The 21,772-nt window shown below is 45.4% G+C and overlaps 1 protein-coding gene across 2 annotated transcripts in view; it reads right to left on the reverse strand.

The window, feature by feature from the left end:
- Nucleotides 1-1,238: 1,238 nt before the first annotated feature.
- Nucleotides 1,239-21,772, reverse strand: part of znf462 (zinc finger protein 462) — a 36,194-nt gene continuing 15,660 nt past the window's right edge. Inside the window, exons 3-13 of one of the 2 annotated variants that reach the window (XM_083669852.1) lie at nt 16,379-21,747; nt 15,839-15,973; nt 12,521-12,888; nt 11,285-11,403; nt 9,968-10,162; nt 7,888-8,137; nt 7,415-7,551; nt 6,878-7,101; nt 4,437-4,680; nt 4,125-4,254; nt 1,239-4,002 (exon numbers count right to left, since the gene is read on the reverse strand). In XM_083669852.1, coding sequence (XP_083525978.1) covers nt 3,786-4,002; nt 4,125-4,254; nt 4,437-4,680; nt 6,878-7,101; nt 7,415-7,551; nt 7,888-8,137; nt 9,968-10,162; nt 11,285-11,403; nt 12,521-12,888; nt 15,839-15,973; nt 16,379-21,747 — 7,388 coding nt within the window. In that variant the 3' untranslated portion in view covers nt 1,239-3,785. Of the gene's footprint in view, nt 4,003-4,124; nt 4,255-4,436; nt 4,681-6,877; nt 7,102-7,414; nt 7,552-7,887; nt 8,138-9,967; nt 10,163-11,284; nt 11,404-12,520; nt 12,889-15,838; nt 15,977-16,378; nt 21,748-21,772 lie in introns of both variants that reach the window. The other variant, XM_083669851.1, reaches the window with a different exon arrangement.

Raw genomic sequence — 21,772 nt, forward strand, 5'->3', positions numbered from 1 at the left:
CAAGGGGACAGCATATAGAGGAAGGGGAAAGTGCATTCAAAACAACAGTATGATAAATTATGTTATCAACATGGAGCATAACAGGATGATGACATGGGGTGGCAACTGGAAATGGTGTGTTGTATCAAAACATCTGAAAGGCTAAACTGTGACTCAAAATAGATTCTTATGATAATCTTGGTATGAAGAACTCTTCTGCAACATGCAACATCTGACTCTCTGATAGGGTCATCTCAGTTGCACATCCTTGACGGTGTTCGAACAAATATTTAGGGTTATCTACTGTACATGAAACCTTAGGCACCCAGCTTTAAAAAGTCCCCTGCCCTCCTCAACCAGCTCATCTTTCTGGTTCAGTACTGAAGGTTGAGTCTTTGTCCTCTCTCTGGCGACTCTGTCAGACCTGTGGACAGAGAGAGGGGGAGCCCCAGCCATGAACATCACAGGGCTTTGTCCCTGTTTCTCACTGCCTCAACGACTGTCTGTCACATCCTTTTATCTGTGACTGAGGTGAGGGATTCACAATGGCTTCTCATGCCAACCTTTTCTTTGTCCTCCGCCGCCCGGCGGGCGCATTTCTGAAGTGACGGACAATTGAAGATGTATAAAGACATTTGCTCTAACAGGGGATCGCCGCTGTGACAAACCATTTCAAACATGCCGCAAGACCACAAATGCAGCCGAGACCCTCTGTATTTCTCCTCTCTCTCAGCAATCATTCAAAAAGAATAATTCAACTCATACAAATGATTAGCACCCGCGAGAACAGGGGATTAAATTAATAATGAATGTTCTCTACTGCAAATTTAAAATGTCACAGCTGGCATACTGTAGCACTGCAACAATTTTGTATTCCAGGGCATCACACCACTTTGTCCTTGGAAGCAAGCATTCCAGTTTGCAATAGTTTCCTGGGAGCTTGCTTACCTTAAAGCTTACCCATTTACAATTCATGACATCTGTCGTGATAAGCATACTAATACATATAGCTATTGGAAAATAAAATGAGTGTCAGTCTGAGTGTCAAGATGCTCCATGCAAGGTAATTTCAATCGCATTTCAACACTGCCACAGTCTTAATGGAAGGTAGCACAGATTGGATAGATTAACCTTTTCCGGAAATTTCCAGAACCTTGTGACAATGGAGGACGCAGAAATAGAACAGATTCTCTCTATCTGTTTGGAAGCAGACATTTCGGCACAACAGCCATCCCTTGAAAACGACAACAAATACAATATACCGTTATCTGATAACTTTATTAACAAGTTAAAAAAAGACAATGAATTACAATATTTACAGGATATCCAGAGATACATGGAATAAAATTGTAAACAATCATTCTAGGCAACATCACAACCCACCATCAGGAATCAGATTTTCACAGGAGAAAGGCAAAATGGAGAATCTAAGTCAAACTATGGAGAACAGTCTGAAGAGAAGAGAAACATAATGGAACAAACTAAATATATATACAAGTATCCAGTGTGTCGTGAGCAGGGGTTAAATTGGGGGGGAAACGGGGAAGACAAACAGAGTCCCACCACCTTAGGGTGGGAAATCGTATACAGTGAGGTTTTAATAGGATTTCTATTAAAAATTATCATGGAAAAAGAACACATTTCGGAGGTACCTCCGCCACTTACAAAATCCCAATTTAACCCCTGGTTCTGAGTCGGGCGGCCCGCTACCAGCTGCCACGCAGAAGCTTATATTTCCTCAACATTTCTCTAAATGTTTTTCAAACGCTAGACTAGTCCTTTTTTAAAGGAAAGAAGGGGCAAAAGATTCAGCACCAAATCACCCCTGTTTTTAAGGTACAAAAAAAGAAGAGATATTTCTTAACCAGACGTTGTACAACAGCTTATAACATTTGATTGGGAGCTGAAAAACTCCAAAGGTTATCTTTTGATTTCTTTTTTGTTTACTATGAGACCGACCAACACCTAAAGGAAAAAAGGTAAAGAATCCTTTCTGAAACACCACAGTTTCAAACACTTGACAAGTAGTTTGTTTTTCTATACACAGCTGCAGACATGCAGAAATCCCAGAATGCACCCTGGGTTCTACCCACCTTCGCAACAATGATTCATTGCTCAGGAATCGTAGACAAACATAGCCAGCTAAATATTTTGGTACCAAGAACACATTTCCATTTTTGTGTTTCTTTGTCATTTTGATGGCTCAAAGGAGTTAGGAATAACTGTCAATCACTTTGTACTGTAGAATTTTGCTTATTGGTCCAACCAGTGTTGGAGAAAAAGCATTTTGATGAAGCTTGAAACAATTGCTATTCATTTCTAATAAGGCTTTGGGGTATTTGAGCAGCAACTTCCAACATATACAATCTCTGCCTTTTTTGTCAAAACAGCTTTTTCTAAAAAGAAGCACATAGATGAGCGGGCTCTGAGAGGCCTCTCCACACTAAATGATAGAACACAGCATTTCACATCGGAAACGATAGACACCCAAGTCTTCTACTTTCACATTGTTGGTCACATTACAATCCTCTTCTCTAGCATACAGCTTGGTTCATACAAATGATGTCACTATACTCTGTTGATGATTTGAATTAGCTGCTGACATCAAACTGCTATCTTCCTCAACGTCAAACTTCACAGTGACGTTGTTCACGGCAAAGAGAGAAAACTACAGTCTGATGAGGGCAGCTACAGGCTGTTCCAGTCTTTCCTCTATTTTACTTATGACACTGATGATATTGTTCACCAGACTGTGTAGGTTAAAAATAACAAGTCCAACTTGGTATTCATAAAAAAAAATAAAAAAAGCAAGGAAACATATGGCCCGTTATCACAAACCTTATTGATTCATGTTGCTGGTTATCATTTTGTGGGAACACTGTTGTGACCACTCCCATCTTGTCACCAGGGACCGTTAGAAGTTGGACAACAATAAAAGCAGTAGGCTAGAAGAGTTGAAGTGCTGTGGGAATGCCTAAGGCTGAAGGCATGTCATATTAAGGGAATTATATAGCAATTAACTATAAACTTTGGGGGCAAAGGTCAATATTCAAAACAATATTTTAAAATAAATCATAGTTTGATATATAGATAAATAAGGTGCAACTATTCCTCAAGGAATTCTTCTAGTTGATTTATACAAGGCTAAAATGCAAAAACAGCTGTAAGTGATCATTCCGGTCAAATCACCAAAATCTTTTTGTGTGTTGAAGCCAGTGTGGGTGGAGAGTGTCTGGTTGAGAAGAACGCCATCTCTCTTATTCTTTCTTTCTTTCTTTATTTCTCTCTCTCTCTCTCTCTCTCTCAACATGTGGTACAGCAACAGTGATGCTATGGGGGGGGGGGGGGGTTGTCTATACTTAATTTCTCTTACAGTAAACACAACGCCTTGTTTTGGATTTCCAGGCGTTTAAAAGGTGCTTGAATCAATACATGCCTGAACATCTTTCTTTATCAATTTGATCAAAAACATGTATATGAGTGTATAAGGAATTCCATTGTAGAAACTGAAGATTTGACCTGAATGTCTGCAATACAGTACCATTCACTATTGGTTACCAATATATTACGATCTGTCCTACGGGACCAGTGACTCATTTTAAGGTTTCAGCCATTTAAAAATGTAGGATGTAACACAACCTAGAATTTCCAATATGTAACACTTAAAATCTAACAATGCTCCAAAACATGAGAATTCATTGACAATTTTGTTTCCGTCTTTTTCTTTCCTTTAGCAGCCTATTACGATACCCAACCCAATATCAATCCAACCTAATTGGTTCGTGACGCGTCAGGCCACAGCACTCCTATAGGTCATTTTTGGTCTCAAGCATTTCTTTGTCTTCCTCGTTCAGAATTTGACTCTGCGATAGGTCAGAGGGACATCCTCCCTCGACCTCGCCGTTAGTGGATAGGTCCAATCCTCTGTCCGTCACAACAGCAGACGAAACGATGGGAGGTGAAGCGGAGGCCTCTATTGCTGGGGCAGTGCTTGTGTCAGTCCTGCTGTTGCTATTAACAGTCCTACAAGGGGGGGGGGGGGTGAGAGGGTTAAAGGTCAATGTCTGTCAACTAACAGGAACTAACTGTGGGAAAACAGGCAGAAGAAAGAGAAAGAAGAGGAAGGAGGGAAGGAGGAGACTTACATGCCGTGTCGGAGGACGTGGCGCTCCCATTCCAAGCTGTTGGTGAAGCAGCGGCCACAGAACTCACAGGGGAAGCGTTTCTCAGCAGACACTCTGCTGCTGCTGCCGTTGTCGGAGGGGACGAGGACATCTGGGTGACAGAGATCATCATAGAGAACAAGCATCATAATCAGAAACACAGTACAGCCACGTCACACCGCTCCCGGTCACACCACACACAAACACTCAGAACGCAGTAATTGGTAACATCACACAAAGACAGACAATGCGGGTTGTTGTTGCTTATTGATAATAACGCTGATCTGTCTTTACCAATTGGGACAGGCTTTTCGCCCCCCATCTCCTCGTCCTCCTCGTCCTCTTCAAGCCCTTCCTCCATTTCCTCCTCCTTCACGTCTTTCGTCTCCTCCGGTTCTTCCTCCATGCCTTCCTCTTCCTCCTGGAGGGCTCCATCCTCCTCTCTCTCCATCTCTTCCTCAACACTGCTTCTTCTCTCATTGGCAGCCTCCAGCTGGTCCAGATTGACCTGTCCCATCAGCTCAAAGTTCCGGATCACCTTATCGCCAAAAATGAAGAAGAATGGATATGTGAGTACGCAGTGAAGGTCAGGAAAACTCTCCCCAATGAGCACACAAGATAATATACACTCACCTAACACTTCATTAGGAACACCTGTACACCTTCTCATTCACACAATTATCTAAATCAGCCAATCGTGTGGCAGCAGCACAATGCATAAAATCTTGCATATACAGGTCAGCAGCTACAGGTAATGTTCACATCAACCATCAGAATCGGAAGAAAAATGTGATCTCAGTTCTACGGACGGAAACACCTTGTTGATGAGAGAGGTCAACGGAGAATGGCCAGACTGGTACAAGCTGACAGAAAGGCTACGGTAACTCAGATAACCACTCTGTACAATTATGTGTGAGCAGAAAAGAATCTCAGAATGCACAACGTGTCGAACCTTGAGGCGGATGGGCTACAACAGCAGAAGGCCACGTCAGGTTCTGTCAGCCAAGAACAGAAAGCTGAAGCTGCAGTCGGCACAGGCTTACCAAAATTAGGTGCCAACAGCATGAATCCATGGACCCAACCTGCCTTGTGTCAACAGTCCAAGCTGGTGGAGGTGGTGTAATGGGGGAATGTTTTCTTGGCACACTTTGGGCCCGTTAATACCAATCAATCATCGCTTGAATGCCACAGCCTATTTGAGTATTATTGCTGACCATGTGCATCCCTTCATGGCCACAATTTACCCATCTTCTAATGGCTACTTCCAGCATGATAATGTACCATGTCACAAAGCAAAAGTCATCTCAAACTGGTTTCATGAATATGACAATGAGTTCAGTGTTCTTCAGTGGCCTTCCCAGTCACCGGATCAGAATCAAATAGAACACCTTTGGGATGTGGTAGAACAGGAGATTCACAGCTTGAAAGTGCACCTGAAAAATCTGCAGGAAGTGTGTGATGCAATCATGTCATCATGGACCAGAATCTCAAAGGAATGTTTCCAACATCTTGTGGAATCAATGCCACAAAGAATTGAGGCTGTTTTGAGAGTAAAGGGAGGCCCTACCCAGTATTAGTATAGTGTTCCTAATAAAGATCAAAGGGAGGCCCTACCCAGTATTAGTATAGTGTTCCTAATAAAGATCAAAGGGAGGCCCTACCCAGTATTAGTATAGTGTTCCTAATAAAGGGAGGCCCTACCCAGTATTAGTATAGTGTTCCTAATAAAGGGAGGCCCTACCCAGTATTAGTATAGTGTTCCTAATAAAGTGTTCAGTGAGTGTACATTAGTATGACGATGGTGGCCAAATACTCCATTATCGCCGCCGTTGAATTACTAACACGCCTTGATTGAATGTGAAGCACTACAGTAGGAGTGCAACTTGATTGACAAGTACCTTATTCAGATAAAAAGGGTGATGTGATTGTAGTGTGCTCTTTGTAGAGTGCAGAGTAACTTCCTTCTTACTTTTAAAGGCAGCAGCCGCCGCCGCCGTGAGAACGTCTGTGCCCTTTTAAGTTTAATGTATACTTCAACCTCATGAAATGCCATCTGCCCTCTCTCAGCATCTCATGCATTATCCCCATTAGGGGAATAAGGGAAATGAAACCTATTCTTTTCGAGGTGTGCCCAGAATAGACAGCAGCCTCTGAAAAACGATGTGTGTGGGTTGTGAATTATCTTGGTATCTACTTGGCACGACGGCTACGTGTCCACTTTCAAGCATACCTTGTTTTAAACTGATCACTATCGCCATCTGAGGTACGTACTGTAGATCGGCTGAAACAGTCTCGATAAAACGACGTACTTTTCTTATTTTATTTAATTCTTTGTTAATGTTTTGTTCTCTAATCTTTTGCCGTGCACAGTTGGTGATATCACATGGTGCCTTTTTGGTTAGTGTTAACAGTATGTGTGACATATCTGAGAGCACTTCTCCTTGCTTCTAGTCCTGCAGGGACCGGGGACTAAAGCTCCCACTGAGCCTTAAAGACTAGTTGCAACACTAAGTAGCCCACTCTAGATCCCTAGAACCCAAAAACCAGACAACTCTGCCAAATTTAAGCTTGCCAAGACCCCTACCGAGGACAGCTAAACTAATTTAAAAGACATGGGGTTTCCCATGCCCCCCCCTAACCCCTAACCCCCCCCCCCCGAGTGAAAACAAGGCTATGACATCACCACACGTGTAGGCCGTAAGCAGGGGCATGCTGGGACTTGGAGTTCCTCTTACCTTGTGCTCGTCGCGGAGGTGAGCCTCCAGCTGGTGGAGCTGGCTGCTGTCGTAGTAGCACAGCTGGCACTGGTAGGGCTTGAGCTGGTTGTGCTTGAGGATGTGCTGCTGCAGGCTCTGGTCGTTGGAGCAGGTGAAGGTGCACTTGCGACAGCGGAAAACCACGCCCTGCAGGTGGCGAGACAGCTTAGAGCGGCTCACCTCCAGGGGCGCCACGCGCTCCTCTGGGGAAGGAGGGGAGGAGAGAGGGTGGGAGGAGGGGAGGAGAGAGGGTGGGAGGAGGGAGAGAGAGAGAGAGAGAGAGAGAGAGGGAATAACAATTACTGTATGCGAACAGAATTGCAGCATCATTAACTGTGTTTAGTGAACATAATCATATTGTTATGCTTTGATGGAACTAATAATATTTCCTAACGGATCCTGAGGTCACAGTAACGACGGCCCGGCGTCTTTATTGACTCATGATGAGTGCATGTCTCCCGGCTGCCCAGACATTTATTGGGACTATAAATGGGGCTTTATTTTGTCTTGTTTTACCGCGGTGCAGGACGATGTGGTCGATCATATTGCTCTTGTATTTGGTGTGGTAGAGGCAGAGGGGGCAGCGCAGGTCTTTGGGGCCCTCCTCCATGGCACTGGTGTGCCCTGCTTCCACATGCATGGTGAAGGTCGACCTGGGGACACACCGATATATATTAAGGTCAAACAACAGCAGAAAGAACAAACTCCCAAAGGATTACTGATTGTGTAATTACTGTGTTATTACAGTGTAACTAGTATTGTTACTACTCCTTTGCTAAATGATACACCTTTATTAACTCTGAGCCTAAAACTACTACAAGTGTAAATACAGTGTAACAAAGAGTAATTACAACACTTTATTATGAACTTCTTCATATTGCACTCATGCACGAGTTATAGTAACACAAACACTGTCATTTCAAGTGTGACTTGTCCAATTAGTGTACGTTGTATACGGCCACTGGAGCAACCGCTCTCCACGTCCTTACTTGTTGCAGGTGAAGAAGGAGCAGTCTTTGCACTTGAAGAGCTTCTTGCCCCCGTGGCGGTCTCTGTAGTGCCTGCGCAGACTCTGCATGTAGCCCGAGCTGAACTCACAGAACTCGCATGAGAGGACGCCGTCAGGCCGGCCCTCAGCCACATGCGGGCCGGACGGGCTGGACGACACCTGGCCCAGGGACGCCAGCTGATAGTGGCTGAGCTGCTGCCGGACGTCTGCTGGCTCCAGGTATGCTGGGTCTGAGAGAGGGATGAGAGAGAGAGAGAGGGAGAGAGAGGGGGATGAGAGAGAGAGAGAGGGACGAGAGAGAGAGAGAGAGAGAGGGGGATGAGAGTAAGAGAGAGAGAAAGGGAGAGAGAGAGGGGGATGAGAAAGAGAGAGGGAGAGAGAGGGGGATGAGAGAGAGAGGGGGATGAGAGAGAGAGAGAGAGAGAGGGACGAGAGAGAGAGAGAGAGAGAGGGGGATGAGAGAGAGAGAGAGAGGCCGGCTGAGTATGGACAAGGATACAAATCACGAGAGAACTAACCACCACCCTGAGGTAGGTTTCAGCAATAACCACCTTTTCATCGATTTATGGACACCTGCTGAGAGCTCAAACAGGACGCGTGGATTCACCTCTTAGGACCCTTTACATCTTCTATTACTTCACAATGTGTTTACCACGTTCCCGCCTGGAGCCCAAATCCACAGTGCTACTCTGCCGTACCGTGCTGTAAATGTCACCACGACCCCCCCTTCCTACGGTATGATATCAGTGTGCAAAATCATCTACTCGTCCTACTTTGAGAGTTCACCACATCAATAAATAAAACTGTGCCGGTAATAGGATGTCTCCATGTGAAAAATGCTTCATTCAGCATCGTGCTAGCAAGCACAGAAGGGCAGGCAAAAAAAAAAAAAAGAAAAATTGAAGAGAAGAGAAGAGAAGAGAAGAAAAAAAAAAAAGACTCTTCTTTGACTTTTTGAAATACATGTCAGGCGTTTCGTACCTTGCAGAGGGTTGAGAAAATCATATGAATCGAACAATGCCACACTTGATTCATAACGGCAATATGCCCTCTACAAAAGAGAAGAATATGCAGATGAGGTGGCGTGCGCAGTATAAATCCTTTGGAGAAGTAGTAATCTGTCTCTCTAAATGGCGGTAGCAGACCCAGGACTGTCCAAGTGTAATTGAACAGTGTGGAGCCATGAAGGAGCCCTTGGGCTTTAGGAGGCCAGCCAAGGGGAGATATCTCTCACATCTTTTCACATAAGAATTTTTATGACCACAATAGCCAAACAACAGACAATAACTTTCACAGCGAAACTAAAAAAACACACACACACACCCTGCACCAAACTAAAAACACCTATATAAAACACCACAGCTATGAATGTTAAGGGAAAGGGAAATATTTGATATACTCTGGTCCCTTCAATGCTTGTCTTTGTAGCCAACCGTGGAGGGGCATTCCGGAATGCTGCTCTGTGTTCCACCTAGAGGGAAGATTCCATTGTGCCAGGAGCTTGGTGACAAGCTGCCAGGAACATTCTAGAACATTCTAGAGCAAAACAGGCGCACAGAGGGCACGGCACCTGACACACTAGTTTAACCACACTCTCCGGGAACTAGCCAGCAATACACACCCTGCTGTGTTTATGGTTCCTATTTACTCAAGTTTCACATTTTTTTCACCTCGACCTGTGTATTGCCTTGCCGTAAGTTTGGCAATGTTGCCACAACATGAGTGGGAGTGGTTTTTGGAGTCTGTAAAAAAAAGCAGGGCTTCAACCTACATTGCATGTACTGTACTAGAAATGTATTCTGTAATTTCAATGGAAGCTCTTGACAGGAGCTTGAGTTCATTTTGCCAGTGTTTGCCCTACTATTATATTGCCGTGGCAGACGTCCCTGTCTAGCCCTGTCGCTCCACAGACTAAATCAATTAAGCCTTCATTGGTTCTAATTGAAAAGTTTGGTGTCAGCCGCTCTCGTTTAAGCAAAACTGCATTAGTCCAGCGGATGACGAAACAAAAACTCTAAGTCTGTCAAAAACCCAGTCTACAGTGCAGAGGGAGCTCTTACCGTCAAGTTCAGGGGTCAGGGGGGCCAGCTCAGAGTCTGAGCCCAGCCTGAGGGGCTTCTGGGCAGCCTGGGTGGCAGCGCGCAGCTTGGGGAGGGTCAGGGACTCTCCGTGGTCCGTCAGAGCATGTTCCTTCAGCTGGCTGATCGTCATGGAGGAGAAGGGACAGGACAAGCACTTATACGTGTTCTCGCCGCCTGTGACAAGAATAAACAGCAAAATCAATACTTCAGGAATCTTTATTCATATCACATTGAATATGATAATGACAGAGCCCGTCATATAGTATTGCCCAAGTCAAAGCTCAAAAGGAAGCAACATCAATTCTAACATAATTTCTAAAAGACTAGGACGACGGTGCAAAAGGTCCCACTTCCATTGATAAAGCAAGAAGGAGGAACCTGGTGGGTAGAGACAGACCTTTGAGATGGGGCCATACAGCTTATTGAGTAGTCGGGCATTCCAGCCTTCACAGTACTAGTCTTTAACATGCACCTCTGTCGCCAATTTTCTTTTATGACACTTTCTATGATGACCACCCCAGAGACCATTCAAGTGCAAATCGATCGCCTTGAGACTATATTGTAAAGCCAAAAGCATTCAGACAGTCTTGATTCAAAGAGGGGTGCTGACACTCATTTTCTGCTGCTCTACCCTTGAATGACTTTGGCACCTTATCGAGAGAACCAGCATCCACATGCCAGAGGCTATGGATTCCACAGCAAACTCAAGACCTACCGAGGCTTCGATCAAACCCCGAGGCGAAGCGTCTGCTGAGATGCGATGTACAACAGAAAAAACATGATGTTTTGACAATGAAAACCAGACAATGTCAGGCCACCTCTGGAAATGTAATCAAATTCTAAATGCATCTGGTCGAGTCGATTATCTGCGGCAATTGTTGATCTGACTCATATTTCTTGTTCACTCCAATCGTAACCGAGACAACATTGGTTTTTAAATGGTTCTACTCCATTGTCGTTTGAAATGAATGATTGACTCCCATGTCTATTCCCCTAGCAATGCCTCACTGCGTCCGCGTAATCAATTTCTGCAGTCTAGTCATTTCAAATACAAAATATCCAAAGCGAAAAAAATAACACCAAACACAGACAGACCACAATATTAATTTGACTCAGTTTAGAGGCTGTATTCTAAACATCCCCAAAGGAGACAACTATGTAATTAACAATGTTGTGGTTGATTTAGTATCCACAAACATCTGTATAAAAATCATGCATTCAGATAACAGCCAACTGCATAGCTGAGACAACCAACCATGGAGAGCTGTGGGGTGTGAGGTGTGAGGTGTGTTCTACCTGCGTGTGCTTTGTGCAGGTGACTCTTCAGGCGACTCAGGTATGCAGATTTAAAGGGGCAGAGCTTGCATCTGAAAGGCTTGTGGTGGCCATGGTGAGACTGCACATGTCTGTCCAGGCTGAGGAGAAACAAACAAAGAGAGGGACAGTGAGAGGGAGGGTGGGTGAGAGAGAGAGAGAGAGAGAGAGAGAGAGAGAGAAAGAGAGAGGTGGAGAGAGAGAGAGAGAGAGGTGGAGAGAGAGAGAGGTGGAGAGAGAGAGAGAGATAGAGAGAGAGAGAGGTGGAGAGAGAGAGAGAGAGAGAGAGAGAGAGGTGGAGAGAGAGAGAGAGAGAGAGAGGTGGAGAGAGAGAGAGAGAGAGAGAGAGAGAGGTGGAGAGAGAGAGAGAGAGAGAGAGGTGGAGAGAGAGAGAGAGAGAGGTGGAGAGAGAGAGAGGTGGAGAGAGAGAGAGGTGGAGAGAGAGAGAGAGAGAGAGAGAGAGAGGTGGAGAGAGAGAGAGAGAGAGAGAGAGAGAGGTGGAGAGAGAGAGAGAGAGAGAGAGGTGGAGAGAGAGAGAGAGAGAGGTGGAGAGAGAGAGAGGTGGAGAGAGAGAGAGAGATAGAGAGATAGATAGAGAGAGATGGATAGAGAGAGATGGAGAGATAGCGATAGAGGAATGAGAGAGAGAGAGAGAGAGAGAGAGAGAGAGAGAGAGATCTAGTCTACACTTCAAATATTTTTATGGAACCAGCAGGAACTTTTACTCTGAGAACCCACAACAAGCAGGATTTTCAATGACTATTGAGCAGAGGCCGTAGGGTGTAACCATCTCCCTAGAATCACTAGTGAGTGAGTCTACAAACCACACAGAGGTATCTAGGGAATATGACTGTGTTTTCATCCCAGGCTCCTGGGTGGCATGGGAACGCATTTCCTTTCTGGGTCAGGGCACATGCAGTACAGTCGGATTACACAAGGGAGCTCAACAAAGATGAGGTCTTTCAGCTTTGGATAAGACAAATTGCACTATCAAAATGTCTGCCTGTCTCACTGGAGCTCGCAGGCAACGAACATGCATCCTATAAAATTCTGACGTGAAGCATACTCAGAAGACAGCTACGCTGAAAGTGAAAGTAAACACTTTCACACATCAACACACGCAGGAAACTACTCACGACAATAATGCGCTTGGTCTTAGAAGAAGAAGAAGAAGAAAAAAAATAATGCAGTGAACCAAGAGAGTCTCCCGATGCTTACTTGTGTCTGAAGGGTGAGACGAACTGGCAATACTGACAGCTGTACTTGTCCTCTCGGGTGAACATGGCCATGGCAGAGTGGCTCCTCTCGTGGGAGCGCAGGCCCTGCATGGACATGAAGACGCGGTCGCATTGGGCGCATGGGTGTCCTCCCACCAGCCTCTCCTTCACCTGCCCCGCAGACATCCCCCCCGCCGTCCCCACCGCCGCCTCCGCCTCCGCCGTCTCCACGGCAACCGGAGCCCCAGCGACCCCCGGGCCCGCCGTCTCCCCCGGGGGCGCCTCGGCGGCAGCGGCAGCCGCCTCCTCCACGCCGCCATTAGTGATGCCCTCCGCGGGGATGGACAGCAGCACCTCTGTCACTTCCTGCTGCAAGAGGAGAGGAAGAGGAACACAGGGTTCAGAGTCCAGAACATGGCATGACTGTTATGCTGTCATGGCTGAACAAGTTATTCGACCTCTGGATTTCGCATTCAATCAATATAACCATAGCATAGATCCATCCCCCTCTCCCCCCCCCAAAAAAAAAAAAAAATCGAATAAACTAAATGTCAGTATGAACATAGCTTCTTATTTTCATGCACTCTCTCGGAACAAGACAATACAGTAAAGCCAGCACGTACGTTAGAGCTATATGAAGAATCCTACAAAACTAAACGGGCCAGGGTCTCTTAATTTAGTGACAGTTAAGCTGGAGCTCATTAGGCTGCCTCATTACTAGCCAGAGGAAATACTGCTCTCTAACTGCAGTTGATTAGGTGGACATTAGCCTTGAAGAGACCCCCGACAACTTCCTGTATCTGGAGAAGCACAAAGTGGTTCCTGTGCCTCCCACAGACAGCAAACCTGGCTTTTTATGGCCTACAGGAAGCTCGCCATTTCTGCAAAAAGGACCTGACCCTGCACTTCATAGGACCATAAATAAGATGTGTCATCCACAGAGCTTGCCAGCCTTGCATCGTCAGCCTATTCTCAACCAAGTGGGTGTGTTATTCTTAGGGGATGGCCACAGCATACATGGCAAGAAATGTAAACTCGTTAAAGGAACTGGAACAACAAAAAACAAGATAGCATAATTAGCTTTCATCATTATTTATTCTTCCGTATTTGAAACTTTAACTTGGACCGGGGGAAAAAAACTAAACTGAGCTACTCAATTTTCTGATCTACATATACAGTAGTTTGTACTATTATGGAGATGCCTTCTCAATCCGACAGAACTCCAGCCAGGCCATCTACTGTCTGGAAACGCCTGGAGAGGCCTGAAGAACAAGGCCTTAATTTGGCTTCCATTTTGGGTGAGGCGTTAAATCCTCAGGCTTGTGCCCCTTTGCCAAGTCCCTGGCAACCCCAGTGGAATACTAATATCCAAACGGTTATCCACTGCCCTCACAGTTATGGTTTCTTTTCCCCCTGCAATGGGACTACCTCACTTGCTTTCTCCAGGGGAAGTTGACAGACTGTCTACCCAGGGGCCTCCACTGCAATAAACAAAACTAGAAACAGAACCCTGCCTAGTAAAATAGACCTCAGCAGTGTGTGCTCCTCTGAAGGGCGGGAGTCAAAGGTCAAGAGAGAAGAATAAAGTGGTTTAAAGAGGGTAGTTGGGGGAATCTAGCTTTAGCAGTTACATTTAAGTTTGAGTAGAGATCATTTAAATGCAAGCTGTGTGTCTGTCTGAACAAATAAAAAAGCTTTTCTATATACAGTGCCAAACGTAATTGGACAGTGAAGCATCTGTTCTTATTTTGGCTCTATAGTCCAAATGTTTGGATTTGAAATCAATCAAATAGAAGGAGGTTAACGTACAGATTGTCAGCTTTTATTTGAAGGTAAGTGTATAAATATTGGTTTGTTCTGGTGTGTTCTGTCACATCATTTGTGCAGGCATAAAAGAGCTGTCAATGTGTAGTCTTGATTCTAGGCTTTGCATTTGCCTTTGGAGTCTATTTGCTATTGCTGTCTGTCAACATGAGGACCAAAGAGATGCCAATTAAAGTGAAGGAGGCTTGATTTTGGTAACCTTAGGCTTACCAAAATCAACAGTTTGGTACATTATTAAAAAGAACCAGCAGAAATCACAAACGTCCTGGAAGGCCAAGGAAGACCTCTACAGTGGTATCCGAAGAATGCTCGCCATAATTAAAAACAAAAAAACAAAACAACAACAATTGTCCAACAGGTCAGGAACACTCTCCAGGAGGTAGGCATGGATGTGTCAGAGACTATCATCCACAGAAGACTTCACCAGCTGAACTACAGAAGCTGCACTGCAAGGTGCAAACCACTTGTTAACCTCAAAAACAGGATGGCTGTATTACAGTTAGTACTGTACCTAAAGAGCCTGCAGAGTGCTGTAAATAGGTCTTGTCGTCTAGCAGATGAGACGAAGATGAACTTGTACCGGAGTGATGGCAAGAGGAAAGGGTGGGGGAAAAAAGGAACGGCCCAAGATCCACAGCATGGACAGGGTGCTACGGTTTAGGCATGTATGGCAGGCAACTGGCTAACGTCATTGATGACGTGACTGCTGACAGCAGCAGCAGAATGAACTCTGAAGTGTACAGAAACATCTTGTCTGCTCAAATAACTTACTGGACGGCGCTTCATCATAGCAAGACAATGACCCCAAACATACTGCCATTGCAACTAGGGAGTTTTTCAGGGCCAAAAAGTGGAAAGCTCTTGACTGGCCAAGTCAATCTCCAGACTTAAATCCAGTGGAACATGCATTTCATTTGCTGAAGATGAGACTTAAGGCAAAACGTCCTCAAAACAAACAACTGAAGATGGCTGCAGTACAGGCCTGGCAGAGCACCACCAGAGAAGATACCCAGCATCTGGTGGGGTCAATGGGTCGCAGACTTCAGGCAGTTATTGCATGCAAAGGATTTGTGACCAAATACTTAACATGAGTGCTAAATTTGGACAAAATATTAATCTGTCTAAATACTTTTGGTGCCCTGAAATATTGGGACTATGTATAAAAAGTGTTGTTGTTTCTAAATGGTGAAACATTTTTTACACAAATACTCTCAAGTAACAGCTGAAAATCTCTACTTTAACACTGTATTAAATACTCATACTAATCCTCTTTTGTAGTATAGAGCCAAAAGAAGAAAAAAATGCTTCACTGTCCAAATACCTTCGCAGGCCACTGTTTATCAAGATGCATGATGGACAAAAAAAAAGAAAGAAAAAAAACATAGAATGTTATTATATTACTAATATTATATTATTAGTATTATAATAAACTAAAAAAAGTAAGAATTCATATGGACCACTAAACTGACTGAATTTGTAAGATTCGATAATTTACCTTCACATGGCCCTCCTTGACCTCCCCATACTGGACATGTTTCCTCAGGTGGTTGCAGATGGCTCTGAGGGTGGGGTGGACCTCCACACAAAAGTTGCACCTGAAGCCAATTGGTGCTTTGTCTGCAGGGGTCTCCTGCTAACAGAATTAATTCTAGTTATAAAGAAAGCTTCCTTTCGCTTGTTCCATCACTATGACATTTAGCTGATTTAGTCCCTTATTATGCACAATGAGGAAAACATGTCAAATTTAAGTTAAATTCACCATGAAACGTTTGGTATCGCTTTATATCATGTTGCCTCTATACCTTGTAACACTGTAATAACTGTTGTTATTATAACTGTAAATTGTTGTTACATAGTTATAAGGTGATACTGTGCATAAAGTTGAACTGGTTGTGTTATTACAATAGTGGAATGAGGAACAGTTCTTTACTGTGATCATTATAATAAGATAATAATGACAATTCTAGTAAATACACAGGTACAGGGGCAACGTCATGTAAGGTGTGACCACACTTTGTCCTTGCACTCTACTCACCTTCTCAGGCTTCATCTCTGGTGGCTCAGCTGCTTTCTGCTTGCTCAAGAGCTGCCGCCTCCTCTCCTGACGCATCGCCCGTTTCTGGAACTCTTCATTATGGTTCATCAGGTGCTTGCTGAGGTCAAGGAGGGCCAAAAACTTCAGCTCACAATGGGCACACTGGTAGAGCTCCATCCTTTCCTCCGCGGGGCTCGGGTGGATGACAAAGTCCCGTTTCAGGTCCTTGTTATGGTGGTCATTGTAGTGCAAGGAGAGCAACTCAGCCGTGCTGAAAGACAGCCTGAAGCATTTTAGACACTTGAATGGCAGCCACTCCACTTCTCCCTCGGGCTCAGGTTCCGGTTGCGACTCCACCACTTCCTTTTCCTCTTCGACAACGGCCGTGTCAGGTTCTTTGGCGTAGACCACCGTGAAGTAGCGTCCAAGCTTGCTGGAGTGTTGCTTCTTGGGGAAGACTCCTGGATGACGTTTGATGTAGTGTGAGACAATACTCTTCCTGCTGAAGGCCTGGAAGGCGCAGAGTGAGCACCTCCTTCTCTCCACGGCCAGCTTCAGCTCTTCACTCAGCTCTGGCCCGTCAGCCTCTGATGACACCGGCACAAGCACTTTGTCAGGCTTTTCAGTCATGGTCTTTGATGCTGCCAAGCAATGTGTATAATAGGCATCAATGTCGTGGCGCTTTTGGTAATGTGCAGCCAGGCCTTTGCGAATGGGATTTGTGTATGCACACAGAGCACACTTGAATACATTGTTCTTGCCTTCTGGCTGAGCTCTAACATTGTTGTGCTTGATGCGGTAGTGTCGAGCTATACCTTTTCTGGTGGAGCAGAAGTACTTGCACAGTTGACACCTAAACACAGCGTGCGTCTCTCCTTTGTTGATGGGGAACTGGGAGAGGGCACGATCAAATTCACTTATCTCCTGAACCTCTGATACAATTGTGGCACTGCATTCAGCAACTGGCTCATCTTTACTTACTGAAAAGTGTGTGAGGGAAGGTGTAAACATGTCTGAGGCTGGCTGATTGTGGTATTTTTCATAGTGAATTTTCAGTTTTTCCAATGTTCCGTGAGTATAGGGACACATTTTGCATCTGTACGCGCCGTAACCCTGTCTTTGGGTTTTGCACTTGTCATCCCCTTCATTAGTCTCTTTGACCTGCTCTATGTCATCTGCAAAGTCCTCAGCCGTGACTTTCACCAATGGATGCCTCTTCTGGTAGTGAGTGAGAACTCCGTGAATGCGAGAGTTAACATACGGACAATGGCGGCATTTATAAACTGAACTAGGATTGATGTCAGCTTCCTGGGCAAAGTCCGCAGCCTTGACTTTCATGCCGGGATGCTTCTTGCCGTAGTGCGTCAGGAGGCCATGGAGGCTATTGTATTCAGAGAGACATACGGTGCACTGGTACGGGTTGTTTGAGATGGAAGTACTTGACAGGGAGAGACGGGGGTGGTGCTCTTGGGGTGGGTTGGTGTCCAGTGTTCCCTCGTCATGAACAGTCTGATGAAAATGTAAGGATGTGTGTCCTTTAGCCATTGCGGGGTGCAGTTTGTCTTGAGAACGATTGCCTTTGATGATGTCCAGTAGCACAGACTCATCCCCTTTGACAGCCCAGGGGTGGACAGCTTGGTAGTGGTTGGTAATATCCCAGATGGAACAAGCCTCAAAGGCACAATCTCTGCACCGGTAGTGCTTGGTGTCCAAGTTCCCCACTTGCTGGGCAGCAGTCGTATCAGGCCCAGCCCAAAGCTTACTGGCCATGTATGTGTAGTCGACATTGTGCTCTGGGTGGCGTCTTTGGTAATGAAGGAGCAGCCCATTTGGTTCGACATGTGAGTAGATGCACCACTCACAGTGATAACCAGCCTCCAGGATGCCATCTTGATAAGCCCAGTGTAAAATGGTCATGGCTGTGGCCTTCACAGTAGGATGATCCTTCTTCAGGTGCTTCTTCAAAGCATACACATATGGAGATGTATAAGAACAGTGCCTGCACTTTAAAGACCGAAGGGTTGCAGAATTCTCTGAGTCGACCGGGGCAGGGGCCATGGCAGGGATGCTGCCAGTCTGGACCATCTGAGCTCTCTCTCGTTGACTGCGTACTATCGCAGTGTGCCGACGTACCAGGTCAGCGTTGGCCTTAGTATCCCGATGCTTTTTCTGGTAGTGAATAAGCACTCCTTTTACAGTGCGGTTGCCATAGTCACAGTGCTGACAGAAGAACAGCATCTCAGCCTCCCCCTTCTCTGCACTGCCTCTGGGGTGGGAATTGCTGGACCCATCAAGCCCGTTGTTGTTGAACAGTTTTAGAAACTGCTTCGGAGGTGCAATCTGTAACTCATCCATTAACTTCATTAACCCAGGGGTTGGTGGGGCGTGCTTAATATATTTAGCTGTTACTTTTATTTCTGGATGTCTCTTTTGATAATGTACCAGAACACCCACGACAGACCGGTTACTGTACACACAATGTTTACAGTAGTAGATCTCTTCATCTGAAGCGAATGGCACGGCGTTTGGCGACTTTGGAGTGGTGGATACGTTGATGTTGTAGGAGGAGTTGCCAGACGGCTGTGGCCCATCCACTGAGATAACCCTCATGGTTTTCTGGATGCGAAAATATGAGGCTTTTTGCTCTGGGTGCTTTTTCTGATAGTGGACCAGAACGGAGTGCATGTTGGGGCTGGCAAAGGAGCATACGTCACAGTCATAGACCACAACGTTGCCTCCAATCGTTTCTTTAAGAACCTCTGTCTCAGAGCTTGACTCTTGTGCCTTTGAGACACTTTTCAGAGCCGGACTGGATGAGGACCTGGGAGTGGAGGTGGAAGTGGTGAAACTCTTGGGACCGGAATTCAAGATTTCTCTCAGTGTTTGAGACTCTGCACTCTTGTTCTGCTGTTCAACCACATAGCTAGAGAATATCATAGCATTATTAATTTTCACAGTTGGATGCATTCTTTGGTAATGGGGCATCAAGCTTCTGACATTTGGACTTGTGTATGAGCAAAAACGGCACATGTACACCAAATCTGGCTGGTTGAAATTCAGCACGTTGCTTGCTTCTGGATGGTGATCCATGTAGTGCTGATGAAGGTCATTGTAATTTGTATACTCGATAAAGCACTCCAGGCAACGGAAGACAGCACTCTGATCCTCTGGGTCGAGGATGTATCTAAAGCTAAACTTGATGTAGGGGTGCATCCGCTGGTAGTGAGTGCTAACACTGCGTGCCGACTTGTTGTGGTAATCACAGTGTTTGCAGTAGAAGCGTGTCCGAGTGTCCTCTGAATATTCAACGTTCTCCTGGAACGTGTCTCTGCTGTCTTGGCTGCTGTGGTCTTGAAGATCTTTCGAGTCAACAGGGTCATTTTCCTCGTCATCAGATAGAGTCAGAGCGAGGGGAATGTTTCTTGAGCTTAGTTTTGATTTGGGATTACTTTTTCTTTTCCCCGCTCTGCCTCCCTCTTGAGTGTTGACTGATTCTGTCACATAAAGATGCTGTGTGTTGTAAGTATAGACGTGGTTTTTACTCTCATGGTCATTGTCCTCTTTGTCTACATCAATGTTATTTTCTCCCTCCTCTTCATCATCCACCTCCTCCAGGTTAATTACTAGATCCTCCTGCTGCTGATTAATCTTGCTCTGGAGGTTGTTGGCGATTTCATCAATCCTAGTCCTTTTCTTGACTGGCGATAAATCCAAAGGTAAGTCATTGATGGACTTCCTCGCTGTTTTTCCTGTTAAGTGCTTTTTGGACGAAAGTCCAAGAATTGAAGTCTGGGTTTTTTTAACAAGGTTTGGAGAACTGTATGTTTCCAATTCAGAGTCCTGCTGCTCGTTTGAGGAGCCTTCCAGGCTCGCAGCCTGCATGTCATCACAGTAGGAGTGCTTGTGTTGCTGGTGAACTCGCAGCCCTTTCAGCGTGGTAGTGGAGAAGCTGCAGAGTGTGCAGCGGTGGGGATTCTGCTGGTTTAGATCGTTGACCGGACTTAACTTTTTCCCATTTACTTTAGAACCGACGTTTCCTCCGTTCATTGGTTCTGGCGACTCGTTCTGTGGGTCGGGGCTTTCATTGGTCAAGTCCATGGTGTCCCAGTCTGAGGATGAGTGGCTTTGCTTGTGTGTGCCTAACTTGAGAGGGCTGGTGCAGATGAAGGGGCATTCATCACACTTATACACAGTTGTCTTACCAGACAGGTGTATATTCTCAATGTGACGGGATATGCTTCGCCGATGCATCGTAAGGAAAGAACAAAAGGGGCACTGGAACCGGTTCATGTATCTTCTGAATGGTATCCCTTTAGTCTCCAGCATTTTGTTATCCTCTTCAGACAGAAGCAGCTTAACAGAATCCTCAGCTGACAAGGGGTCGGTATAATTGGGATCATCAATGTCGGCGAGTTCGTCATCCGAGCTGCTCCTGAAGTCGTCATTGAGCATGCTTGAGTCCATGTCAATGGCAGAGTTGGAAATATCAGACATTGTCTGAAAGGTGGACCTTTCAGACAATATGGATGATCCTGTGCTGTTAGGTGCTACTGATTGAATCTGTGAATACTGATAGGGTGATATCCCAACTGTGGTCTTGGTATTCCCTGAAGTTCCCTTGAAATCAGAGGAGTTGACTGAGGAGCCCTCATTGCCACTTAAGTCATTGGAAGCCATATTGGGGTTGGGAGGGCTTCTGGGAGAGGAGGGTGAATCAGATTTAGAGGAGCCAGCACTTCCCTCGCCTTCTGGCTGTTGGATGGTTGAAATAATCTTCACCATGTTGCGGTGTTTTTTCATCATGTGATCACACCAGCGCTCCCTACGAAGAGTCTGGTAGTCACACCACTCACAAGTAAAGTTTCCCCTGGATTTAGTGAGAGGTTTGACCATGGATTCTAAAACATTACGTTCCACCACATCCTCTGGTTCCCCACTGGGTTCCTCAGGTGATAATGCAGCAGAGCAAGACTCATCAACGGCCTCAGAAGGAGATTCTGGGGGATCCAGGTTTCCTTTATGATACATCTTTTGGTGTTTCAGGATCCTGGCTTTCCGTGGAGACTTGTATGTGCAATATTGGCAGGAGTACACTTTCCCAAGGTTATCATGCATTAGGATGGTATAGTTGGCTTGCTTGGGAGTCTGGGAGCCTGGTGAATTCCCACTACTTAATGAAGCACCCCCTATGATGCCATGCACCTTTTTGGTGTGGTCACTCAAGAGAGATTTTGATCTGAAGTAACGGACACAGAACTTGCACTGGAAAAATGGGTTTGCTGTTTTGTTAGGCTGGTTTGCTGACTGGTTGTTCAGCATTTGGTTAGAACTGGAAAAATGCCCAGAGTCCGTTTCAAAGGAGTGGAGGCCTGAAATAAAAAAAACAAAATGACC

This window comes from Argentina silus (genome assembly GCF_951799395.1).
Source record: "Argentina silus genome assembly, chromosome: 5".
NCBI classification, from domain to species: Eukaryota; Metazoa; Chordata; class Actinopteri; order Argentiniformes; family Argentinidae; genus Argentina; species Argentina silus.